Below are 27,973 nucleotides of genomic sequence, written 5' to 3' on the forward strand. Positions count from 1 at the left end.
ATTAGTCCTCATCCCCAGTTGTATTCCCAGGCCCACGACACTGCCCTTGAGGCGGTAGAGGTGGTAACCCTCGCTGAGTCCGAGGGGAAAACCCTGGAGGGAGATTAAGAAAGAAACATTGACTTGTAACGGAAAAAAGACCCCTTAACATTGCAGGATGTTATACTGGGGCATATTTGATGTACCCCAAGTCATTAGAGTTCAATTGAGCCTCACTATTCTGCCGCTTTACACGCATCTGTCTCTTTTTATAATTCACATGAAAATATATTTCTAAGAAAGATAATTGTAAGAAATTTCAGGCGAACTTCATTATGATCTTCACGTTACAGCAAAAACCAGTACCGGTATAGGAGATATGAAAAATCCATCTACGAGACGACTGCAAGCAGGCATGCAAAAATTGAATTAAAATATAACAAAAATACGAAAATTCGCGGCGAAATATGACTATGACATTAAAAATTACCGGAAAATGACAGAAAACGTTAAATGAGCCAAAATATGACTTTATATGACCCGTGAAAATTGCACAATTTTAGTCTCCGTGGATAAGATCACGCTTAAATAATATAAAGAAAAAATATGACATGTCATAACATCCGGGTGCTGGTAATTATATACTAAAATTTCGTGTATACGGTACTAAAATTACAGAAAATAAAGAATTCTGTAGTGTTTCTTGGGATTTATTCAGCATTTTAAAGGAGAATGAGTTCCGGTTTCTCCATCAAATTCCGTATTGATTCGCACTCAACCTGGTGGACATGTATTTAAGAGAGCTTTTTAATATCATTTTTAGTAAACATTTTCTCTGAAAAAATATATTTCTATCTGTGTATAGTGTAACACGATGTAGATCATAATGGAGTTCATGTGACTAGTGACGTCGCGTAGCGGGCTATTCCTGGCAGCAGGCTGGTGTTGGTCCGGGGCGCGCCGGTGCTCGCTAGGTCTCTGTGTGCGGCAAGACGAGCAGTCGGCAGCAGTCCTCCAGCAGCTCAGCCACCATGTCTCTTGCAGATCCCGTCGCCTTCGCCAAGGACTTCATCGCTGGTGGAGTGGCCGCTGCCATCTCCAAAACAGCTGTGGCTCCTATCGAGCGAGTCAAGCTGCTTTTGCAAGTCCAGCACATCTCAAAGCAGATCTCTGAAGCACAGAGATACAAGGGTGAGTTTCATGTTCTTTAAATAATCAATATCAGAATATAAGGTTCAATTATTATCATAACCTTGTTCATCTGCTCTTTCCATCTTTATCTTACTTCGTATTAGTGCTAGTTCGTAAGGATAAATCCCAGGCCTAGTGTGAATACCATCTGTTCGAAATATATCGTGATACAGACTCATTATGATATCTATTACGCTTCGAACAACGTCTGGGATAAGGTTGTGCGGAAGGGAGGTGCTAAAAAGGGCGAGCCTGGTTCACCCGGAAGCACGTGGGATCGATACTCTGGCAGGAAGTGAGACATATAAGAAAGGATGTGTCCATTTCTGGAGAGACCCTAAGGTTCACTTAGCCTGCAAGAGAAATGAGCATCAGTATATTTTCTCAGTGCAAAGGCAGCTAATTAATCCACTTAGTGTCAAAGTTATGGATACTGGACACCTTTGACTTCCGCTCCTCGAATGACCTTCATAGCCATTACGAAGGTGGCTTTGAATTTTAACTCTTTAGCATATGGTGGATGTTTTAATTCCCTTCAATCTCAATGTAAATTTTACGTTCTTAATTCCAGAAAAAAATCCTTCGACTAATTTACTCTGAAAGAAGGCTGCGTATCAACATTACTTTGTGATTCAGAATTAAGAACTTATATTTCTTATGCCCTTAGACATACTCTAGTGAGCATGACTAGAATACGTTTTGCTTAGATTATAGGTTTAATCATTGTCTTAATAGACTCAAACCTTATTTAAAATTCAAATTATAGTCGTGTTGCTTTAATAAGTCATGAGTCAGAGTAGTCCTGCAGATAAGTAAAACCACCTATCTTTCATAAATTATCAACTGTTATTCCTTCGTTCGCTTAATCTGCAAGTCACTAAGATATTACCGGACCCTGAAGACTCTCGCATACTTCGCTATTTTTCTGGCCTGTACCTTAATTAAGATCGCACCTTCTACCTTCTCAGTCCTAGCCCATACCCATTCCATCACCAGCGATACACTGTATGTGTTAGAGAAATATTTAACAAGAAAAAATCAAGTATTTTTATAGGCCTAGATATATATTTGTACTAATGTGATTTATAAATCTCTTTCCCAGAGCAGTTCTTCAGTTTGTTGGAAAGGCTTGAAAAATCCTGATAAAATCTTCCTTATTATTATTATTATTATTATTATTATTATTATTATTATTATTATTATTATTATTATTATTATTATTATTATTATTATTATTTGCTAGTGGGATGGTGTTACACCTCAGACAGGTTTTAGCGGAACGATGGGATAGGAAAAAGCAAGACTCAGAAAGAAGTTGCCGCAGCGTTAATTAACGCAGAGCCCGAGCATGTACGTGGTGTGAAAATTAGCCACCACAGAAAAAAAAACACCTTTAGGGCTGGTGTAGATGGGATTCGAACCTATGACCTCCTAAATACAAGTTTTCAGCTGCAAAATACGTTCCGCACAGCCAGTTCGCTCCGTTCTTTTCGTGTTATTCTATTGTGTTAATTTTGTAATGGTGAAGGAAGTGTGGGGTTGCTGGTCAATTAGAATATTTTCTTTTGAGGTAAATGCTTTCCTTTCTTTCTTTTTTTCTTTCTTTCTTTCTTTCTCGCTCACATTCACGCGCACATGTACATACATGGATCCATCTGAGAGAGGAAACAATCCATTTTAGAGTGATAAGTGCTGAAGGAAGTAATGGTTTTGATAAGGAGCAAGATAATTGTATTTATAGGTACTATCAAGTTTAATGCTTATCAAAGAAAACGAGTTGAAGGATCAGACCTTTTCAATGATAAAGGTACCAGTTACAAAATAGATTCAAAAAAGCATAAAGGGAGAGAAAATCTCACGTAGGAGAATTCAGATAGAAAAGATAAAAATATATATATCAGTCGAGTAACGTCAACCCAAGTCAACAAGTGGTGAGCCCTTAGGGAACATGTATGCTCGTGGCGGTTCATGTCAATGTTCCGCGAAGTATTTCATACCTCGCTTTTTCTTTCTTAATCTGTTTACCCTCCAGGGTCGGTTTTTCTCTCGGACTCAGCGAGGAATCCCACCTCTACCGCCACAAGGGCAGTGTCCTGGAGCTTCAGACTCTGGGTCGGGGGATACAACTAGGGAGGGTGACCAGTACCTCGCCCAGGCGGCCTCACCTGCTATGCTGAACAGGGGCCTTGCTGGGGGATGGGAAGATTGGAAGGGATAGACAAGGAAGAGGGAAGGAAGCGGCCGTGGGCTTAAGTTAGGTACCATCCCAGCATTTGCCTGGAGGAGAAGTGGGGAAACCACGGAAAACCACTTCCAGGATGGCTGAGGTGAGAATCGAACCCACCTCTACTCAGTTGACCTACCGAGGCTGAGTGGACCCTGCCCGTTCCAGCCCTCGTACCACTTTTCAAATTTCGTGGCAGAGCCGGGAATCGAACCCGGACCTCCGGGGGTGGCAGCTAATTACACTAACCACTAGACCACAGAGGCGGACCCGTACTTTTTCGTCAAGACTTTAATCTGCTACGAGTTGACAATTGGACTCGTCTGGCAACGTCTGAACGTTTGGTAGCAGGACCAGATCAATAAACAGAATACGTGCGAGGCGAAATCTGGCAGCGCTGTCGTCGATGAAACGCGACCTACATGCGCACTCTGAGCCGCACACCGCCCTTTCAAATTCACTAATTCTACTCTAGATGAATATTTTGTCTGGAGTAAACAATGCTTTCATTGCACCAAGCAGGTGGCCGCACGGTTCGTGTCTCGTAGCTGTCAGCTTGCATTCGGGAGGTACTGGGTTCGAGCCCCACTGTTGACAGCCCTGAATATGGTTTACCATTTTCACACTAGGCAAATGCTGGAGCTGTATCTTAAGTAAGGCCAAGGCCACTTCCTTCCCACTCCTAGTCCTTTCCCATCCCATCGTCGCCATAAGGCATGTCTGTGTCGGTGCGACGTAAAGGAAATTTTAGATTACCGAGCGAGTTGGCCTTGCAGTTGGGGTCGCTCAGCTGTAAGCTTGCATTCCAGAGATAGTCGGTTCGAATCACGCCGTCGGCAACCCTGAAGATGGTTTCCCGTGGTTTCACCATTTTCACACCAGGCAAATGCTAGCTGGGGCTGTACCTTCATCACGGCTGCTAACTTCCAAATCCTAGCCCTTTCCCACCCTTCCGTCGCCAAAATCTTCCGTGATTTAGTGGGACGTTAAAAAAACCATAGCACTACAGCCCTTGGAGGGTCTTGGCCTATCAAGCGACCGCTGCTCAGCCCGAAGGCCTGCAAATTACGAAGTGTGGTGTGGTCAGAATCCTCTCGGCCGTTGTTCTTGGCTTTCTAGACCGGGGCCGCTATCTCACCGTCAGATAGCTCCTCAATTCTAATCGCGTAGGCTGAATGCACCTTGAACCAGCCCGCAAGTCCAGGTATAAATCCCTGATCTGGTCGGGAATCGAACCCGGGGCCTCCGGGCAAGAGACGGGCATGCTACCCCTATACCACGGGGCTGGCATTGGGACGTTAAACATGTAGGAAATTAAAAAATCATTTTAATTGCCTTATGCCGACAATCAATCAACAAACTGAAAAGAAAACTCGGCCGGCCCTACTGTATCTGAGTAGCGGGAATGAATCTTATCAGAAGGCTCCGGGTTCAATTTCCGGCCAGATCAGGGATTTTACCTGGATCTGAGGGCTGGAACGAGATCCACCTAGCCTACGTAAGAACATTTGAGGAGCTATCTAATGGTGAGATAGCGGGCCCGGTCTATAAAGCCGAGAGGTTTCGTCGTGGTGCTGACCACACGTCACCTAGTAATCTGCAGCGGTCGCTTGGTAGGCCAAGGACAATCAAGATTGTAGCGCCATGGGCATTTACTGTTTGTTCGTTTCTTTGTTTCTCCGTTTGTTTGAAAAGATTATTCAGAACTCAATCCGATGAGCACTAAAACAAGCTACCTTGTAGTTTTACGTAGCTGTTAATCTCATACTTAAACCCATAGCACCTCCAATTTGACATGGAATCCAGGCCACTGAAGGTTGATTTAAAATTTCCCACGTGTACTGGCCGGATTGCGAACCGAGGCCCATTTGGAGAGAAGCCAGCTATTACATAACTCAGTTGACATGTCTCCACTGAGCGCCAAGAAATGAGGCACTCCATTAGGGAATATGCACGTGAAAATGCCATTTAAATTGCCTGCTTGTCAAATTTGACTTTCCGTTCTACACTACCAGATGGCAGAGAAATCTGCACTCCATTGAGTTGCCTACCGCTGGGATTTTAAAAAATTAATTTCGGATAAACAGAGAATATATCACCAGATATCTTCAAACAATCGCCATTGATCTGTGTTTAGGACTGCCCCACAGGTGACAGATTCCCTATCAGTTTTTTAGCTAGTATTTTCTTCAATTATTTCAAAGAACTAGGAAATTAAATACCAACTGAATGGACTCTCTCCTACACTTCAAAAATCTATTTTGCATTTATTACATTGCCGTAAGAGAATAGTCAATCAGCTTTCTTTCACAGCCATGTGAGCAGATAGAACAACGGCTTCATGATGTCGCAGTGACTTTCGGTAGCGATCTATTATGCACTGTCCGACTCGTTGGCTGAATGGTCAGCGTACTGGCCTTCGGTTCAGAGGGTCCCGGGTTCGATTCCCGGCCGGGTCGGGGATTTTAACCTTAATTCCAATGGCCCGGGGGCTGGGTGTATGTGCTGTCCCCAACATACCTGCAACTCACACACTACACATAACACTATCCTCCACCACAATAACACGCAGTTACCTACACTTGGCAGATGCCGCCCACCCTCATCGGAGGGTCTGCCTTGAAAGGGCTGCACTCGGTTAGAAATAGCCACACGAAATTAAATTAAATTACTATTCACTTTCTTCTCCGCTCTCCTCTTGGAAAATGCTAATCGAAAAACTCCTTTTCAATTTCTATGGCACCCTTTCAAGTCTTTTCAGCCCCGTAGCGTGTTTACTTTTACATTACCAGGAGACCAGGGATTCGATACTCGTCTCATCCTTTTACCAGTTCCCTGGTGTAGGCGTAGCGTGTCTACTCTTATCCGGAAGCCAGGGGTTTAATACTCATCTCAACCGAGGCTATTAATCCTTGTGAATTACCTGATGTAGGCATAGCGTGTCTGCTCTTACACGGAGGCCTAGGGTTCGTTCCCCCTCTCATCCAGGGATATCTTTACGGTTTCATAGTGTAGGTGTGGCACGTCTGCTCTTACCTGGAGGTCTGGAGTTTGATCTCCGGCTCATCCAAGGATATCGATTCTTGCAATTTTCACGGTGTAAGTGTGGCGCGTCTGCTCTTCCCTGGAGGTCTGGAGTTTGACCTCCGGCTCATCCAAGGATATCAATCCTTGCCAGTTCCATGGTGTAGGTGTGGCGCCTCTGCTCTTACCTGGAGGTCTGGAGTTTGACCTCCGGCTCATCCAAGGATATCAATCCTTGCCAGTTTCGTGATGTAGGTGTAGCGTGTCTGCTCTCATGCAGAGCCCTGGGATTTGATCCCCAGCACATCCAAGGATTTTAATCGTGGGCTGAGGACCGGAACGGAGTTCACTCGGTTTAATGCGACCAACTGGGATGTTGATTTTATATGAGATGCAGTAGACCAGGTCAGGTAAGCCAAACATACGTCAAGCTGATCTCCAGTATCTCCCGGCTTGGCACAAGTCGACCTGGCAGACCAAGATTCTCAATGTGCCGTATGTGGTACAGGATTTGGTTTTCTAGTAATAATAATAATAATAATAATAATAATAATAATAATAATAATAATAATAATGTCGTGTGACCTCTTAGGATGCCTGGTGCAGGTCTTTGGAGTTGACGTCGTATATGAGGATGGGGCCTACCTATGATGAATTCTAAGGATGAAGACGTGACACACGCCCAGCTCCCGAGCCATCGGAATTAACCAATGAAGGTTAAAATCCCAGACCCAGCCTGGAATCGAACCCGGGATCCCCCGAACTAAAGGCCAGCACACTAAACATTTAACCATGGAGCCGTTCGGTTTTCCGGGGTTTACCAGTATTAAATCTGTCTGCTAGGTCATCAGCCCAGAGGCTGGTTCGATCCTCAAACAGCACCACCGAAGGTAATGCGGTTATAAGGAAACCGCAAAAACCGACGGTGATTCCAAAATGAGGCGTACTAGGCAAGATGAGGAATGAGGCAGTTTGCCATTGTTTTCCTCATTGGGCCAGAAAGTGCCATTGCAATGCGATTGGCTCTATTAGCAACACCTTCCATAACAATCATTACTCAGCACCACCCATACCCCAGCATCTTCCATATTGTTACAGCCATGGAGAGACGGAGACTTCGGTGGAAGCTACATTTTGCTCTGGCCTTTGCCAAGAGAGAGGTGCAAAAGTTCTCCATCCATCAAGAAATGATAGCCGGTGGAACAATCAAATAAACATAATTAATTCTAAAAGGGGAAGATGTGTCAGATACTACGACAAAACTGCTCCATTCCAATCTTAGAAAGATATTTCGAAATATACTATATAACTGCCAACTTATAATTTGACACTCTTATACAAGTATGGCCTCTTTGCCTATATTCCAAGGACAAAGGAAGGATGTCACTGGCTGATTTCCAAAAGTGTCCGGAAAGAAAAACACAGCAGCTGATTTTTTATGAAATGATATTGTCATCTCACTGTGAGTTCGACTCGTTGGCTGAATGGTCAGCGTACTGGCCTTTGGTTCAGAGGGTCCCGGATTCGATTCCCGGCCGGGTCGGGGATTTTAACCTTCATTGGTTAATTCCAATGGCTCGGGGGCTGCGTGCTTGTGCTGTCCCCAACATCCCTGCAACTCACACACCACACATAACACTATCCTCCACCATAATAACACGCAGTTACCTACACATGGCAGATGCCGCCCACCCTCATCGGAGGGTCTGCCTTACTAGAAATAGCGACAAAAAATTATAATTATTATCTCACTGTAACACAACTTTTAATGTTGAAAACATGTCTTTCCAGACAAAGTAGGGGTCATCATACTACGAAAAACGTAAAATTTAACTTTCTCAATTGTGCCGAAAGTTGAAGGGCTAAAGGGCCCGAAAAGGTTTCAAACTGTGAGTCGTGGAGAGCTCTATCAAATTTAAAAAAAAAAAAAAATTTCGAAAATCACTTCCGGCCTAAATGCAGTTCCGGAAAACCAACCTAAAATCGCTTGTTTCTTTACGCGTTTTCTTTTTGATTTAGATCCTAGCCAAATTAACTTATTTACATACTTCTTTCTGTAATGTGTTCCTTGGTTCAATACCCTCGGGCGTTTATCGATTTTTGAAACATTTCTACACCGAATGCACCTAAAAAGGCTGCATTGACTCACATTAGCGCTCGTAGTGGTGTTTGAGTGAAACTCTGCATTGACTCACATTAGCGCTCGTAGTGGTGGTTGAGTGAAACTCTGCATTGACTCACATTAGCGCTCGTAGTGGTAGAAAAAGGCAAACTGCTAATCTAATCAACCGCATAACGATGATTAAGAAAAGGATTGTAAATTTTAGGAATAAATAAAAAAAATATTCGTCTTATGGGTGCAATATTCTCATACCTTATTATATTTTTTCCTAAAATTCGCAGCTCATATCGCTGGGATGTTTTCAATATTGTCATTCACACCCATATTTGCTAACTTACAATGCGTGATGCAACGAAACATGCTAGCGCCTGCAGCTGATGTGACTCTGCAGCATAGTGCAGCCACCAATGTATGAATAAGTTAAACGTGGACAGCTGGCGTTCTTACACGAAAGGTTGTGGACAACTGACGTTCTCATAGAAACATTGTATTTTTTAATAGTTCTTGCAGTCTCCTCCTTAACGACCGGCACGCTTTGGGAGCCTAGCTGGCTGGCTGTGTTTACATTCCTTATGCCAGGATTTCCCCAACTCGAGACACAGCGTTGTCATCTCTCCGTTTTAACTACTTAGCCTCTGAGAGCGAAGAGCGAGACTGGACAGAACTGCGTGCAGCTGCGGAACACGAGAGACCTTACAAGAGAACCGGTTCCAAGACCGGCCCGATTTTAAAGTACTCCAGGGTGGACTGTCACTGACAAAGCAAGGATGTTATTGGTCAAGAGCCATCTGCTATTGATCACAAAAGAGGCGACGGTAGACAGTCACAAGTGTGGTTGCTGTTCGGGGGTGGTACGAGGAAATTTACTATACCAGCCGTTTGGCTGTGAACCACTGACGTTCTTATATAATTGAATGCATGAGTACATGCATGTCCCGAGTGGGCAAAATATGCCATCTGTAACTAAAATTTGCAGACTTTGGACAAGTGACCTTCTTGCCAACAACCCCTCAATTGTTCTTTCACACTGACCACAAGGAAATTGAAATTTTCCTTTCAGTTTTCTACAGACAGCATTGACTGACAATATTGATTTACCAGTGCTGATGTGGTTAATGACGGTCATGTATCTGTTTCAATTAGGGCTGCTTGACCGAGGTGTACATAAAATTGTTTCTAATGTTGTTTGCCTTCTGCTAGAATGACATGGATGTAAGCTCAGATGGTATTTTCTGACCATTGCGCTCAAATTTCAAAACTCCTATTGAAATGTAGAAAAGGAGACTAAATTGTTTGAGGCCGCATATTTTTAACGACTACTACCGATAAAATAACGAGTGAACGAGTATTCTTGGGGACAAAAATTACGACCTCACCTCACACCACTATTCTACAGCGGCAGCCCGGTGTCTATTACCTTATAGGATTTAGTACGTACATCTACTGTAACCGGTGTTGCCAAATCGTCTACTACACTCGACACGAAGAAAGAGTAAAGACTGAAGAGTATGTGGAAGAAAGTAGTTTGGCAACCTTTCCACACCAAACAAGGATCACTTAGAACTTGTTATCTCAGCAGGCTGCGGGGTGTGATTGAGTGCTGGCTTCCAGCTCGCTTCCAGGAAATGAGGCCGCCATATTTTGTCCCCGTGTGTGTTTACATCGAACAACCAGTTTAAAAGTCTTAGTATTGAGGAGAAATGTAATTTCTGTAAGTCAAAATTGGTACTGAATTGTGCAGTTGCGCCCATATCTTTTGCTGTTATAAATGTTTCTTTTTTTTTGCAATTGGCTTTACGTCGCTCCGACACAGATAGGTCGTGTGGGGACGATGGGATAGGAAAGGCCTAGGAGTGGGAAGGAAGTGGCCGTGGCCTTAATTAATTTGCCTGGTGTGAAAATGGGAAACCATCCTCAGGGCTGCCGACAGTGGGGTTCGAACCTATATCTCCCGAATGCAAGCACACAGCTGCGTGACCCTAACCGCACGGCTAACTCGCTCGGTGTTATAACTGGTAAGAATAATCCTGATGCCCGTAAACAACAGAAGTAAAGTGTATAATTCGTAAACGCATCGGAATTTAATGCTTGTAAAATACAATTCCATCAATTTAACCTAAACCTTAGTTATATACATATCAAGGGTGATTCCGTTTTATGATGTGATGCGGAGAAAATGTATATCTGAAGATGTCTGCTTGACTGGAACGAAACTTCAGTGACATTTCAGTTGCAGCTCTTATGTATTAAGTTTCCATTATATCGGAAATTGTGTTAAAATTATTGGAAAAGGTCACACTTATCGTATTCAAGTTACTCTTTAGCTCCAGGTACTTTTGGGGGGTTGTTTACATCGTATTTCCCCTTAAATAATAACCACCACTACCACATCCATATAATATTGGGATATGGTTTAATTTATTTTACAATTTTGCTTTACATGCACCGACACAGATAGGTCTTGCGGCAAACCCACTATCTCCCGGATGCAAGCTCACAGCTGCGCGCCCCTAACCAGACGGCCAACTCGCTCGGTATATGGTGGACTTACGGATGGTATTGTCATCGCTGTTTTTGTTGTTGTTGTTGCGACTGTTCTTTTACTCCCTTAACTTCTTGCGAAGGGCTTTTGGGGTGTCTCTCTTCATCATTCAAGAATAGTCTGAAGCATATTGATGTTCCATAGTTCTTGATACCCTTTCAATTTTCTTTAAGTCTACCTGGAACTTTTCACACTGATCCCCACATAAAAAAAGAAATTATCAACGGAAATATCGAGGTATGCGTTGTAAAGCATGAACTGTCAGACTCATACTGCAGCCAAGATACTTAAATTCATATAGCATATGTAGCATATACACAAGTTGAATAACATTATTATGACCACCTGCTAGTAACCAGAGTTATACTTGGGGTTAAAACATGACGACGTCGTCTCACACCACCACTTTCCGACGGCAGCCCGGTGTCTGTTAGCGGTTTATAGTATTTACTATGTCTAATGTAGCCGGAGTTGCCTAATAATCTACTGCACTCTACACGAAGAAAGGGTTAAGACTGAAGAAAGTTTGGAAGAAAGTGGTTTGGCAACCTTTCCCCACCAAACAAGTATCACTTAGAACTCGTTAACTCAGCAGGGTGCAGAGTGTGATTGACTGCTGGCTTCCATGAACTGAGGCCGTCATGTTATTTCCCCAAGTGTACCGCCCTTCGCAGCAGGGGCTGTACCTAGGTGTGCTGGCAGTGACTCAGTCAGGTGCTGGTAGGTCTTCACGGGTATCTGGAGCCATGCTGTCTGCAGGCGCCCCACAACTGTTGAAGGGTGCGTGGCGGAAGAGTCAGACGGTGAACTCAACAATCGAGATGGTCCCACATACGTTCATTTGGATTGAGATCGCGGCTATTTGTGGGTCAGGGAAGAACATTTATATCTTGTTCGTTCTCGTTCAGCCACGTGCGGATATGTCTAGTCGTGTGTCAAGGCGCTTTATCGTGCTGGAAGATTTCATCTCATCCCACCCCAACCCATCCCATCCCATCCCATCCCATCCCATCCCATCCCATCCCATCCCATCCCATCCCATCCCATCCCATCCCATCCTCGCGTCTCAGATCAAAGTGAGGTTCCATTAATAACACCAGGCCAGCACCAGCCACACCAAGTGTTCTTAGGAATCATTACTAGCAGCAACAGTCCACACTATCCGACTGGAATCGGCCAACAGAATCAACTCCAGCGCATACTCCGCTATCTTGGCCTGCCTGAATAGGATAAGAACTGGAACATCTAGAACCGAGGCTACGCCCAAACGATGGGGTTATACACAGAATATCGACTGCAACTGCGGTGCAATTCAAGATTTTGAGCATCTCTTTCAGTGTCCAAACTTTCCTGTGGAAACCCAACTTACGGGTGGACGTGATCACCGAGGACGGATTCATAACCGCTTCGATCAAGAGTGCCTTCCACACGAATGATGCGATCCACAGAATATCACGAGAATCTTCCTCAGATCGTAACACTGCCACCAACGCTTTGTTTTGTCTCGAGAAGATGGGACATTACAGAGCGATAAAAAGCGCCTTGGCACTCGACTAGAAGTGTCCGCACGTGGCTGAAAGAGAACGAGGAAGTCCTCAAAGTTATTCCTTGGCCCCCAAACAGCCCCGATCTCAATCCAAATGAACGTATGTGGGACCATCTCGAACGTTGAGTTCGCCGTCTGCCTCCTTCGCCACGCACTCTTCAATAGTTGTGCGGTGCCCACAGAAAGCATGGCTCCACATACCAGTGAAGACCTATCAACACATGACTGAGTCACTGCTAGCACGTCTAGCTGCTGTCAGTGCTGCGAAGGGCGGTTACTCTGGATGGTATAAGGTGGTCAAAACAATGTGACTCGACGGTATCGATGAAAGTATCAAACAATCGGTATGAGCTAGGAATTTTGTGGCCTTTGTTTTCGATCCAGAGTGATGTCAATGTCCTAAAAATATGTACATTTCCAAAGCAATGAATTCATCGCAGACAAGTGTTATTTATGAAGAAATCAAATGTGTTGTTATTGTCTCGCGTAAGGGACTTGGGACATGTTGGTCAACAGTGCTATGTACTCATACACAGTCTAGAAAATCTCTTTGTCTATTTGTTTAACGCCGCATCAACTCATTTAGGATTTCGGCACCACTGGGAGAGGAAAGGGCTAGGACTATGAAGGTATCGGCCTTGACTTTTGTAACTCATTGAAGTCCAATTCTTTTTCAAAAAAAGATAACTTAGAAAATAACAAATTCCTCTTCATTGTACTTTTTGAAAGTCGATCTTCTTCTTATTATTATTGTTTCTACCGCTTTTCCCACACATGTCGGGTCGCGGGTGCGAACTGTGTCGCATATGTGGATTTGGCCCTATTTTCCGATCGGATGACCTTCCTGACGCCAACTGTATGTGGACGGCTGTAATCACTATTGCGTGTTTCTGTGGTGGTGGTGGTAGTGTGGTGTGTTGTCTGAAAATGAAAAGGTGAATGTTGGGACAAACACGAACACAGTCAGTCTCCGAGCTAGAAGAATTTATAACGCGATCAATCGTAACTTGAACGATTTCCGGCAAACTCGAGAATACGCTGTTCAGTAGCCTGAAAACCATCAAACTTGTGACCCACTTTGAGCACTTCTTGAACATAAAACATGGCTACAGCTTTTCGAAATGTGATGTGGTAGGTAGGGACATTACCAATAATTCCAGAACAATGTTGGTATGTCTATAACTTGTAAACCATCGATCATAGGACATGTGTTCGTAGGGATGGTTTTATGTTGTACATTTCATGGCGAGAACTTTCCATATTTTTGGGAACACCTTGTATATTGAGAATTGATCCTGAAAATGCATGTAGTAAAATTAATTACACTTAATAAGAATACTTTAAATAAATTATTAGTGAAGAATTAGAAAATCCTTGTACATTGGTATATTCTACAAAATAACTCCCCCTACCAGACTTAAAATTCATCTGTGGCTTTACAATACACTTGACAAAATTGGTCGTCATCGAACCAGGTAACTTCGACTTCTCTTGATGTCTGAAAATAACGTGCGTTAGATAATGGAAATCAGTTCAGAATTAGGTCACCTTTGCACGTGATGACTCCCGGTGCCAAACGTTGTGTAATATTGACAAACGTGTAAGACACGACCTCCAAATGGCATGGAGTATAAATTTAGAAGTTACGCATGCGAGCAAGATACAGCACAGTACAGGTTTAACATACAACACCGTACATTGTAGTGATACAGAGCGAAGATATTATGCAATATTTAACTAAATCTAAATATTAGATTAAACTGAACACCTTGAACTTAAAACCCTTTTAGGTTATAAGTCAGTCTTGTACTTCATCTGTGATTTTTCCCTTATTACGTCTTTAGTTATGGTCCTCATGTATACAAGGATCCACAGAGTACAAGAGTCTCAGTTCAACGGTTCAGTTTTCGGTAATAAATTACTCTTTTGCTCTGATACTGTAACACTTATACCAACAATAAAATCACCCATATTAATTTTTATGCGATTTCGATAAGTCCTTCTTAGCGTGCAACTACGAGTACAGTCGAACCTCCCTTTTGCGGACACCGTTGGTTCCGAGGAAAAATGTCCGTTACGAGAGGTGTCCGCTAAAACAAGTTTGCAAAAATAATTGAACATTTTAATGGCAAAGAACATCCACCGTAAATATAAGCATACATAATCTGTATATTATTATTATAAGTCATTTCTGTGTTAGTATTTCATAGAGAGTTATTATGAGTGATTTTACAACATTTACAAACATTACAACTTCGTGAAGTAATCGTGAAGCTTCGTCTTTTCCTTCTCAAGTTGACTACCTGAGCTCGATCTTATCAGCGACAATCCGAGTTATGAATAGAATGATGCAATAAGGGAAGAAAATCCCCAGGTAACTTGTGAGTCAACAGTCCCTGTCAGCATTTCTGGGCAATTAGAATTCTCGTAATTGGCCTATACACCATTAGGTAGAACTGAATTCCGATGTACCTTCTCTCCCCTTGCACTTGAAATAGTACAAACATTCAAAAAGGATTTTCTTATGTCTGAAGAATGGTTTTAAAAGAAAGGATGACATGTGGTCCGGCGTAATAAATTGTCCTGCAACGTGTAAATTGTCCGCTTAAGTCAAGTGGACGGAACAAATGGCGATGTCCGCTGTCCGGAGTTCGAGGTGTCCGTTTAAATGAGGCCAATTTAACACTTGTCTTATGTAAAATAAAATCGGTTCCGAGAAAAATTGTCCGTATAGGGAGGTGTCCGCTGAATAAGGGCGTCCGCTAGGGCAGGTTCGACTGTATATATATTTTGAAATGTGTGTGTTTATATTAAAATTACAAAAATGTTATGAACAAATAATTCTTAAAATATATGTATAGAAAGAAACATTAGGACGGTACTGTCGGCAAAACTTTAAAATCATCCTTCTTTTTACAACTTGCTTGGCGTCACTCCGACACAGATGGGATAGGAAATGCCTAGGAGTGGGGAGGAAGTGGTCGTTGTCTTAATTAAGGTACAGCCCCAGCATTTCTCTGTTGTGAAGATGGGAAACCACAGAAAACCATCTTCGGGGCTGCCGACAGTAGAGTTCGACCCACTATTTCCCGAATGCAGGCTCACAGCTACGCGGCTCGAACTGCGCGGCGAGCTCGCTCGGTAAATATGTTCTTAAAATGATAAAAGTTACGATCAGGCCTGTATCTAACAAAAAAAGCGAAATCATTTCTTTCACAGTGTGAGATGGATAGAGTCCGACCGTCAGAGTAGAAAGAGAGCAAGGGTCGGCCAGTGTAGATCAGATAAAAGAGAGGAGAGGGAACAACTTGGTGGAAACAATGTTGGACTCTGCTGGGGTCTCATAGTCATCACCCCATGCCTGTAGTGACGGTGATAGCAGGGGCGGTGCGTGGTATTATTGCAGTGTTGCACAACTCCCAACAATTTTTCACTTCATTTATCGCCTTTTCTTCTGATGTTTGTTTTAGTTTAATAAACCTAACATGTATTCGAAAACATGTTAAAATCAACCATCTTTGGTCGTTCGCTGTATTAATGATTCGTAACGGACCAATAAACGCTGCTGGCTTCGAATCAAACTTAGGGGGTTTGCTTTCCTACGGCAACTCCCTAGCGGATAGCGCGGTGCAATGCACCTCAGCAGGGACGAGCCTAAGCCAGCAGAGCATCATGTAGCATGCTCGCCAGAATGGGTCTCAGGGAGTTGCACGAGACCAGCAAGTCTCCTACCGAGAAACAGTTTCAAAAGTCCCCGTTAGATTGCGCCACTCTGCGGAGATTAGTTCATTCCTACTTTCTATCCTCTCGCAAAGGTAATTCATTTCCAGTTTTTAAATTTACAAATGTTATTTACGTTGCACCGACGTAGATAGGTCTTATGGCGACGATGGGATAGGAAAGGGCTAGGAGTTGGAAAGAAGCGACCGTGGCTTTAATTAAGGCACAGCCACAACATTTTCCTGGTGTAAAAATGGGAAACAGCGGAATACCATCTTCAGGGTTTCCGACAGTGGTGTTTGAATGCTCACAGCTACGCGACTGTAACCGCGCGGCCAGCTTGCTGGGTAATTTCTTTTCCACGCCATACCAGGCCACCCACAATATTACCAATATCTTGCTTCAATGACAAACAGGAGGGCAAATTTTCAATTAATGTGAGGCAATAGTAACTGTGCCAGGCCGAGTGGCTCAGACGGCTGAGGCGCTGGCCTTCTGACCACAACGTGGCAGGTTCGATCCTGGCTCAGTCCGGTGGTATTTGAAGGTGCTCAAATACGTGAGCTTCGTGTCAGTAGATTTACTGGCATGTAAAAGAACTCCTGGAGGATTACATTCCGGCACCTCGGAGTCTCCGAAAATCGTAAAAAGTCATTAGTGGAACGTAAAGCCAATAACATTATTAATAAGAGTGAAAGTAGTTATAGTGTATAATTAGCCTCTTATTTCCTGGGTTATAAATGCCAGATATACTTCAGTTTAAGTAAGAATGTAGTTCATTACCTAACGATGATAGAGTTTCTTGTTATTTCTGTAAGCTATGAAAATGTGACACTGAAAATTTTGGTGCAACATCCAGCTTCAGATACCACCAGCCGCCACTGGGTGATAGGTGACATAAGACGTGATGGGATAACCAGTCATAAAGTAGCCTACAAGACCCTGGAGATGAACATAAAAGCTAAATAACAGCTACAGTATTTAGTTACAGCGCTCACCCGTCTTTCTTTCACGCACAGTCATACATATCGCTAAGCAAAGGATCACTTTTGTCCATTCAAGCGCCACATTCATCACGTGAGTGACGCATGTCGTCACAGTGCTTGTAGACCACTTGGTACGGAGAGCACGTTCAGCACGTACCAGGTGCTAAACAATATGGCACGACGTACAGAATCCAGATGTCTTGTTTTTATCATTTTCTATTCATCTGTACTTGGAGCCCGCTCGAAACCTTAATAATTTTCGTTGACTTCCAGAAAGCTTATGAATCTTCCTCTTTCAGACCCCCGCTGAATTGAGACTAGATAATAAGATTCTGAACCTCGTAGAGGCTACTTTCACAAACACCAAGTCAAAGGTAAAATTCAGAGGGGAACTACCAAAAAGCTTTGATATCAGAACAGGTGTTAGGCGGCCTCACCTGTTATGCTGACCAGGGGCATTGTGGAGGGATGGGAAGAATGGAAGGGATAGACAAGGAAGAGGGAAGGAAGCGGCCATACCTCAAGTTAGATAGCATCCCGGCATTTGCCTCGAGGTGAAGTAGGAAACCACGGAAAGCCACCTCGAGGATGGTTGAGGTGGGAACTGAACCCTGTCTACTCAGTTGTCCTCCCGAGGCTAAGTGGATCCCGTTCCAGTCCTCGTACAGTTCTCAATTTTCGTGGCAGAGCCGGAAATCGAAAACCGACCTCCGAGAGTTGGCAGCTAACCGCCTCTTCTAATGATTCCGAGCAGATGGATCCGGAATATAATATAAAACCAAACCCCATAGCACGACAGCCCTTGAAGGGCCTTGGCCTACCAAGCGACCGCTGCTCAGCCCGAAGGCCTGCAGATTACGAGGTGTCGTGTGGTCAGCACGACTAATTCCTTCGGCCGTTATTCTTGGCTTCCTAGACCGGGGGAATATAACCTTTTAAAATATATACCCGAAATGTTATATAATGAGTCATTATTATCTAATGAGAAGAATATAGATTGTGGTTTAATATTGCCAACGAATCCTTGAAAATATTTAATAAAAGATGTTGTATGTCTGTCAACGAGAGCTTCTTGAGATGGGAACTCGTGTCCTTAAACAAACATCCCCTGGCTCCGAAGAGAAGTCTAGTTACTTCTCAAGGGTGCCCAAATCATTTACCACTCTAAAGCCTATTCTAATGGGGGTTAAATGGATAAATAGTTACAGGCGGTGTTGATATATGAAGTGATGGAAATCGTTATATAAGTGATGATGCAGTACTAGGATTATATTCCATTATTTGCGTCTCTGGCAGTACAGCGTGTAGTTATGTAACAACTAACATACTGTAGAGCTGCTACGTCATATAAGATTATCTTGTACAAAAATGTGCGAATCGCGTCAGATTTGTTTCCACATATCTTATTCGTTTGACATTCCGTATTATGATTTGGTATGCTACATGAACTTTTCGCAATTTGCAATTTTTTATAACTGTAAATTCAGTTGTCACCCAATCACAGGAGAATTACGAGGTTAGTGTTTTAGTACTAACAAAATCTCTTATCACACTTCTTCTTCCTCTTCTTAATCTGTTTACCCTCCAGGGTCGGTTTTTCCCTCGGACTCAGCGAGGGATCCCACCTCTACCACCTCAAGGGCAGTGTCCTGGAGTTTCAGACTCTGGGTCGGGGGATAAAACTGGGCAGGATGACCAGTACCTCGCCCAGACGGCCTCACCTGCTATGCTGAACAGTGGCCTTGGAGGGGGGGGGGGGATGGGAAGATTGGAAGGGATAGACAAGGAAGGGGGAAGGAAGCGGCCGTGGCCTTAAGTTAGGTACGATCCCGGCATTTGCCTGGAGGAGAAGTGGAAACCCAACGGAAAACCACTTACAGGATGGCTGAGGTGGGAATCGAACCAACCTCTACTCAGTTGACCTCCCGAGGCTGAGTGGACCCCGTTCCAGCCCTCGTACCACTTTTCTAATTTCGTGGCAGAGTCCGGAATCGAACCCGGGCCTCTGGGGGTGGCAGCTAATCACACTAACCACTACACCACAGAGGCGGACTCTTATCACACTAATTTATTTATTTACGTTTTTACATCGTGCGGCCACCGAAAATGCCTGGTGCAAGCCTTTCTAGTTGATGCCCGTGGGCGACGTGTGCATGCGCGTTCGTGTGTATGTGTGTGGGAGGGAGTGGTAATCAGGTAGGGAAAGCGAGGGTAATCTGGTCACGTCACGTAGCCTGCCCCTGTCGAATAACACGAAGGAGTCTGCTGAAGGCTTTACGTCCCCATCTGACGGGTGAATCACCATCAACAGCGCCATATGCCTTCACTCTACTGCGGGGAGGTTTGGAATTGAACCCAGGATTTGGCACGCAATCTAGTTACTAGAAACTGTATACCTCCACCTGTCCTACCCTGCCGGTCAACATTCCGATGGTGATATATATATTGAACCCATAATTCTACAAGCTCAAGGGTTCAATATATTCCACCAACGGAACTTGAACCAACACTAACCACACAGACTTGACGCCTTACCAATCATGACCACGAGGCGAGCCATCGCTCTAATATCTACTTCAGTGTCGATTAAACGGTTATTGGTGAAGTTTTGGAAATCGTTACATTGTGTCGTGTAAGATTCAGTACGCGGAGCCTCCGTGGCTCAGGCTGCCACGCGCCGGTTACGTATCAGATGCGACCGTGCCGTTTGCGACCAGGCCATTATCGTGCCAATAGCGACCGAGTGGATAAGCATCGTGCCGCATGCGACCCATCAGTCACTTACAATTGATCTGCATTAAGGGCTGTCACCAAGTGGCAGATTGCTTATAAGTAGCTAACTTGGTCTTTTCTAAAATAAAGGTCAGACACCGTGGTTAGCAGGTTCGAGTGCCGTTGGTCGAAAGAAAAAGATAATAATGTTGCTGGCTTTACGTCCCAGTAACTATTTTTATGGTTTAAGGAGACGCCGAGGTGCCGGAATTTAGTCCCGCAGGACTTATTTTACGTGCCAGTAAATCCACCGACACGAAGCTGACGTATTTGAGCATGATCAAATACCACCGGACTGAGCCAGGATCGAACCTGCCAAGTTGGAGTCGGAAGACCAGCATCTCAACCGTCTGAGCCGTCTGAGCCTCTTAGCCTGGATAAAAAAAAATCACCATCAGAATGTTGGCCGCCAGGGTAGGAAAGCTGGTGGTAGACAGTTTCTAATCACTAGATTGCATGCCAAAAGCCTGGATTCAAATCCAAACCTTTTCGCAGTGTTCAAATGGAGTGAGGGGATATGAGCTGTTGATGGTAATTCGGGCGTTGGATGACGACGTAAAGCATTTGAGCAAACCCCTTGGTATTATTCGAGAGGAGTAGGCTACGTGCCGAAATTGGGTTTCATCTCTCCCTACTTCATTATCATAATCCCACATCCAGACGCGCAGGCCGCCCACGGGTGTCAGGTAGAAAGACCTGCACCGGGCAAGCCGAACACGTCCTCGGACACTCCTGGTACTAATAGGACACGATAAGTAAGTAGGCCTAAGTCGTAAATAATTTCAGAGAATTAGGATCTTGTCTCTTGCTAGTGGCATTACGTCGCACCGACACAGACAGGTCTTAAGGCGACGATGGGATATAAAAAGGCTAGGAATGGGAAGGAAGCAGCCCTGGTCTTAATTAAAATACAGCCCCAGCATTTGCCTGGTGTGAAAATGGGAAACCACGGAAAACCATCTTCAGGGCTGCCGACAGTGGGATTCGAACCCACTACCTCCCGGATGCAAGCTCAAAGCCGCGCGCCTCTACCCGCATGGCCAACTCGCCCGGTGGGGAAAGACATAAACCCATCACCATTTCTCGTGTTGTGAAACGAGTTTCCCCCAGAAGTGTTATGTAAAGTAGGGGCAGTAGCTGCTTATAAGACTTATTGAAATGGCATTGCATTTCGTTTAGCTTACCTTATCTTGGGTGATGACTGATGACACAAGTTATCAAATGACAATTTGCTTGTCAACGCCGGTCGCATCCGACACGGTTACAGATTATGCGGTCGCATCAGGCACGCCACCCAAGCGCCGGCTTATCACCACGTTAAAATCCCGTTCATTCCATGTGAGATTTGTGCACGACAAAGCGGAGGTGGGACAGGTTTTTCTCCTGGTACTCCGAATTTCCCCGTCATCTTTCAATCCAACAAAACTCTCCAATGTCATTTTATTTAATCTGTCGGTCATTAATCATCGCCCCAGTGGAGTGCAACAAGCTTCGGCAGCCAGCACGATTCCTATCCTGGCCGCTAGATGGGGCTTCATTAATTCTGTTCCTAATCCGGTCGAACGACTGGAAACAGACTCCGGATTGTCATTCGTTTTCAAGATTCAGTACTAGAATGATATGCTATTATTTCCATGCACTATGTGAGAAAAAGGAATAAGAAGTACAGCCTAACATGAGCATCATTATTACTAACCATAAAACAATTGCGACAATTTTATTTTCTAGCTTAACCCCTAATTTAGGCGCTCTATTACTTGTTTCCTTAGGTTAGGAAATCAATAATAATTGTGGGTGAAGGTCCAAAGCAAGATGAGTCTATTTCTTAGATCTCATATGAGTCAAATGTTTTCCGCATCTCCGTACTAGATAATGGTATATGGGAGTAGCAGCTTGAAATTTATGTTGGCTGTTACATAACTACACGCTTCACTGCCAGACCTAGGCCTACACATGTTTATCAAGGTTACGTGTTTGAACTTACGTCCCTGAACATGAATGCGCAAGATGCACGAGTGCGCAACATTTAAACATGGTTCTTGCTGTTAACACTACATGTCTTCTGATATGGGCTAGAGCAATTCTGTTACTTTCATTGATTTGTCTCAGTCTTAGCCTTGACAGACTGAGTGGCTCAGACGGTTGAGGCGCTGGCCTTCTGACCCCAACTTGGCAGGTTCGATCCTGGCTCAGTCCGGTGGTATTTGAAGGTGCCGAATACGTCAGCCTCGTGTTGGCAGATTTACTGGGACGAAAGGGAATTCCTCCAGGACAAAACTCCGTTACCTCGGCGTCTCCGAAAGCCGTAAAAGTATATTGTTGATTATTCTCTTTTGCTAGGAATTTAACGTCGCACTAGCACAACCTCCCGATTTCGCGTCGGTTGCTCTACCAATTGAGCTATGGCGGCCTAGGCCATCTTTGTTCTGTTGGAAAGCTTCTAAGCTACAGGTCTGGTACTACTACCATCACACTGTAGAGTGCTTTTAGGTTGCCCATTGAGGTTCGAATCCCACTAATGTCTGGTTGGCCATTTTTGTTCTGTACTTAACATCTCTTCAACACGTACTAAATGTACGTAACACGACCTAATAGGTTGAAAGTCGCTTTCGATTAAAATGATGTTTGTCCAACAACTTTCTAAAGCTAGGCCTGACCCATATAATTTCAACATGCTGATTTCTTGAAGGCAGTTTTCAATTTCGATTATCCAATTATTCTTGACTGCTAGCGAGGAGGCAGAATTCAATATATTTTGAGTAAGTCTTCCATTGCCCATTCTTACACTCCCCGACGAAATGTCTCACGCTCCAGGACACTGCCCTTGAGGTAGTAGAGGTGGGATCCCTCGCCGAGTACGAGGGATTAAATATATAGCAATAGAATACGTAAAAATGACGCAAGTATATAAATGAAAATGTTTATTTGTAATATTTTACTTTCCCACTTTACCCACTCCTTTTGACATAAATGTCTTATGACTGGCGGTCACCTGAAATTAGCGATTCAAAATGTGTGAGGCACCACCGTGGATGGATGACCATGGCTGAAAGATTTTATAAGACACATTTTATAATCATTTGTTTTTCCTAAAGCGAAATTTGACAGCATTTTTAGACTTATCCCAAATTTCTTCTTCTTTATCGGTTTACCCTCCAGGGTCGGTTTTTCTCTCAGACTGAGCGAGGGATCCCACCTCTACCGCCTCAAGTGCAGAGTTCCGGAGCTTCAGACTCAGGGTCGCGGATACAGCTGGGGAGAATAACCAGTACCTTGCCCAGGCGGCGTCACCTGCTATGCTGAACAGGGGCCTTGTTGGGGGATGGGAAGATTGGAAGGGATAGACAAGGAAGAGGGAAGGAGGCGGCTGTGGCCTTAAGTTAGGTACCGTCCCGGCATTTGTCTGGAAGAGAAGTGGGAGACCACGGAAAACCACTTCCAGGATGGCTGAGGTGGGAATCGAACCCACCTCTACTCAGTTGACCTCCCGAGGCTGAGTAGACCCCGTTCCAGCACTCGTACCACTTTTCAAATTTCGTGACAGAGCCGGGAATCAAACCCGCCCCTTTGGGGGTGGCAGCTAATCACACTAACCACTACACCACAGAGGCGGGCATCCCAAATATCAACTACCAAAGAAAATGAGTTCTTGGAAATAAACCGTTTCCGGACCTAATAGCCATAGAACATAATTTATTCCTCTAAGTATGAGGAATAAGTATGAAGAATGTGTTCTGAAACTAATTGTTATTCCTTGTTGGGTAAAAGGAGGTATCACCGGGCGAGTTGGCCGTGCGCGTAGAGGCGCGCGGCTGTGAGCTTGCATCCGGGAGATAGTAGGTTCGAATCCCACTATCGGCAGCCCTGAAAATGGTTTTCCGTGGTTTCCGATTTTCACACCAGGAAAATGCTGGGGCTGTACCTTAAGTAAGGCCACGGCCGCTTCCTTCCAACTCCTAGGCCTTTCCTATCCCATCGTCGCCATAAGACCTATCTGTGTCGGTGCGACGTAAAGCCCCTAGCAAAAAGAAAAAAAGGAGGTATATTCGTTATACAGGTAAGTTGGTGATAAATCTTTGAATAAGTATCATGAACTTCCCTATTGCAGACTAAGCATTTCAACTTTACTACTAGTTCCCCGAGTTCACAACAGCTACTTTCATTGGTCTTCATCGTATTCTAGCGAACACATGACTTATTCAAAGATTCATCACGAACTTGCCTGTGTCACGAACATAGCCCCCTTTACCCTATAAATAGGCGTATCATTCTTACTCTGAAGTTACATTTAATAATAGTAGTATGGACTGAGCAAGCGGCTGTGCTGTTTGGGTCATGCAGCTATCAGCTTACATTCGGGAGACCGAGCTCGATAGCTACAGTCGCTTAAGTGCCGCCAGTATCCAGTATTCGGGAGATAGTAGGTTCGAACCCCACTGTCGGCAGCTCTGATAATGGTTTTCCGTGGTTTCCCATTTTCACACCAGGCTGTACCTCAATTAAGGCCACGGCCGCTTCCTTCCCACTCCTAGGCCTTTCCCGTCCCATCGTCGCCATAAGACCTATCTGTGTCGGTGCGACGTAAAGCAGCTAGCAAAAAAAAAATCATTCGGGGGAGAGTGGTGTACGAACCCCACTGTCGGCAGAACTGAAGATGGTTTTCCGTGGTTTCCAATTTTCACACCAGGAAAATGCTGGGGTTAAACCGCACTTCCATCCCACTCCTAGCCCTTCCCTATCTCAGCGTCACCATAAGATCTATCTGTGTCGGTGCGACGTAAAACGAATAATAGTAAAATAAAAATACGAGTACACGCATGTCCTATATGTCTGTCCGTGTGTTGCTTTTGACACAGTAGTTCTTTGAGAAAAACACATTCTACATTAAAATATAAGAGCTACATTCTATCGACCTGAATTTTAAGGCGAGTATATTTTGTCTTTACAGGTATCGTCGACTGCTTCGTCCGCATTCCCAAGGAGCAGGGCGTGCTTGCATACTGGCGCGGTAACTTCGCCAATGTGATCCGATACTTCCCCACGCAAGCCCTCAACTTCGCTTTCAAGGATAAGTACAAACAGATTTTCCTCGGTGGTGTGGACAAGAACAAGCAGTTCTGGAGATATTTCCTGGGAAATCTGGCTTCTGGTGGCGCTGCTGGAGCAACATCCCTCTGCTTTGTCTATCCCCTTGACTTCGCCCGAACACGGTAAGTAAACACACATCATAATGAGTTAACCTTTAGAAATATTAAAATGCATGAACCTCGGCGTGATGTGAGTTGAGCGCAATGTTCAGAAATTAACAGGGCTCATGCCCGGTTACCCGAAACATACGTCATCAAGTAGTTGCTCTAGGGAGCACGCGCTACTTGCTTCGCCCGGGTCGGCTGGCTGCCACGTGAGAAGAGAGCAGGGGACAGGCGGGTTGCATACCGTGGTGGTACTTGCAGTAACCGCACGGACATAATGTTCCATATGAATAATAATAATAATAATAATAATAATAATAATAATAATAATAATAATAATAATAATAACGAAAAATGAAAACCTACAACCTGTTTTCCAGTCATTGACCGGGTCAGGAATGGAATGAATGAAGCAGATAGAGGCTATTAGTGCGATGGGGTCGCCACTCGCGAAGTGATTTATTAATGACTGATAGATGCTATGAAATGAGAATGGAGTGTGTTGCTGGAATGAAAGATGGCAGGGAAAACCGGAGTACCCAGAGAAAAACCTGTCCCGCCTCCGCTTTGTCCAGCACAAATCTCACATCGAGTGACCGGGATTTGAACCACGGTATCCAACGGTGAGAGGCCGTCTGAGCCACGGAGGCTCAATAATAATAATAATAATAATAATAATAATAATAATAATAATAATAATAATAATAATAATAATAATAATAATAATAACTGTATGACCTGTGATGCTCCATAGCATTCGTTCAGATAACCTGTCTTGATGTGCCTGTTGTAGTCATATTGTTTTGCCTGCCATTTTCAATGGTTTTATGACCATTTAATAAGAAGGGTGTTACGGTATGCCGCAGTTTGTAGTCAGAATTCATCCATTCTGCGTCATCATGCCGTCTTTCTGGTAAAAATCTATCCATATATTCACCCTTTTATCCTGCAGTTCTTGATGTAAAGCTTGGTCTTGTGTCGTAGACGGCAATGATATTTTTAATCGCAGTTCTTCTAAATAGAACGGTTGTCTTGTGAGATCATAAGTTAGTTTGGAAGGAGCGTTTTTTGTCAGGCAGAGAACTTTGTTTTAAGATACATGGCCTTCACTCTTCCTAGTGTTGCTAGGTTATACTTCGATAGGCGTGCCCAGATAACGTCTAAGGTGTATGTCATATGGGGTCTGTTTGTACGTAGACGTTTTTTTCTTAGCTACATGTAAATTATTAGGTACTCTCTGCCATCTGTTGAATATATTTGGAAGCTGGGAAAGGTAACATAAAATATCCAGCAGGGAATAGTATTCTTCCGTGATCAGAGGAAGTGCATACTGTCTGGCTTGACAGGCAGTAATCAAACATGGCCGCATTCAATCACATTACTAAGGATAAAAATCACATATATCAGAATATTAGTGAGAGTGTTAGTCAGTTAGCAACCTGCTAAGTACAGAATGTATTGCGGGTTAGGGTAAGCCTTCGCCTGCAATTATTGGAGTAAAATTTTAATGATTTGATTTTATGATTACTCAAAGTTGGCTGAATTTAGGGACCTATTAATGTCTCATGATTCACCGGCAGGTGATTCCGGAGAGAAAAAACAAAAATGAAGCAAATCGATCCAGTAGAAGGGAAGGACGGATCTGTCAAAGCTGTTTTTAGTAAAATATTTGAATATATAGGTAATGAGAAGAAGAAGAGTTACAGAAAATTCACTATTCGATAGAACAGATAAAACAATATCTAAAGACGAAAATATAAGGTTCCAAGACAGATCTACCTTAAAAGCCAAACCTACTGTATTATCTCAGAATACGAGCAAAGAGGGTGAAATGAATGAAACAAATAATAATAATAATAATAATAATAATAATAATAATAATAAAAGTTACACAATTTAGTTTTCAAATTCGAAGGAATAAAAAATACACTTATATGGTACAAGCATACACACACGCGCACACACACACACACACACACACACACACGCACACGCGCACACACACACACACACACACACACACACACACACACACACACACACACAAGAAATGCATACTCCAATTATAGTAACCAGAACACACTGACCGTCACCATGTTAAGAAATAATCTCGTTCCTAGGACGGAAAAATTTACTACTATTTACAACTCAATCGTCCATCGTTGGGCTACTTAACTGCACTGACTGTCGAGAGTTAATTATAGGCTCGAAACTTCAATATTTAGAGTTTAGATAAGAGGATCTCTTTGTTACCGCATTTTCGCTGACTACTTGTTGATTGTTGTGAGTGGCAGCAAGGGATGGCTGTTATTGGAACAAATTGGGAAACATATATTTTTTCAGAAATAACTACCATACTTCTATTGACGAAAGAAGCTCTGCACTACGACGGCGTAAGTTTGGAATAACCCTCTGTAATACAAATAATATTGTGTTGTGTGCTGTAGCTTTGTTTGTGTGTTGGGTATTCAGCCCTAAGGCTGGTTTGATCCTCTACAGCTCCACCAACAGCTGTCATAGATAGCCTAGGTGTCACTGAAGAGGCGTACTAGGGAAATGAGGTAGTTTTCCGTCGCTTTACTCACTGAGTCAGAAGTTGCTATCACATATCAGTCTGCCAAACCCACTGAAATGCATCACACTATTCATAACAGGGACTGGCTGCATAAGGGACG

At 43.7% G+C, this 27,973-nt stretch overlaps 1 protein-coding gene across 1 annotated transcript in view; it reads left to right on the forward strand.

The window, feature by feature from the left end:
• The first annotated feature begins 939 nt into the window (after positions 1–939).
• LOC136857252 (ADP,ATP carrier protein 2) overlaps positions 940–27,973 on the forward strand; it is a 42,269-nt gene continuing 15,235 nt past the window's right edge. Inside the window, exons 1-2 of the mRNA XM_067135749.2 lie at positions 940–1,170; positions 25,055–25,316. Of these exons, the coding sequence (XP_066991850.1) occupies positions 1,011–1,170; positions 25,055–25,316 (422 nt within the window). The 5' untranslated portion in view covers positions 940–1,010. The remainder of the gene's footprint in view (positions 1,171–25,054; positions 25,317–27,973) is intronic.

This window comes from Anabrus simplex, chromosome 1 (assembly GCF_040414725.1).
Source record: "Anabrus simplex isolate iqAnaSimp1 chromosome 1, ASM4041472v1, whole genome shotgun sequence".
Lineage (NCBI taxonomy): Eukaryota > Metazoa > Arthropoda > Insecta > Orthoptera > Tettigoniidae > Anabrus > Anabrus simplex.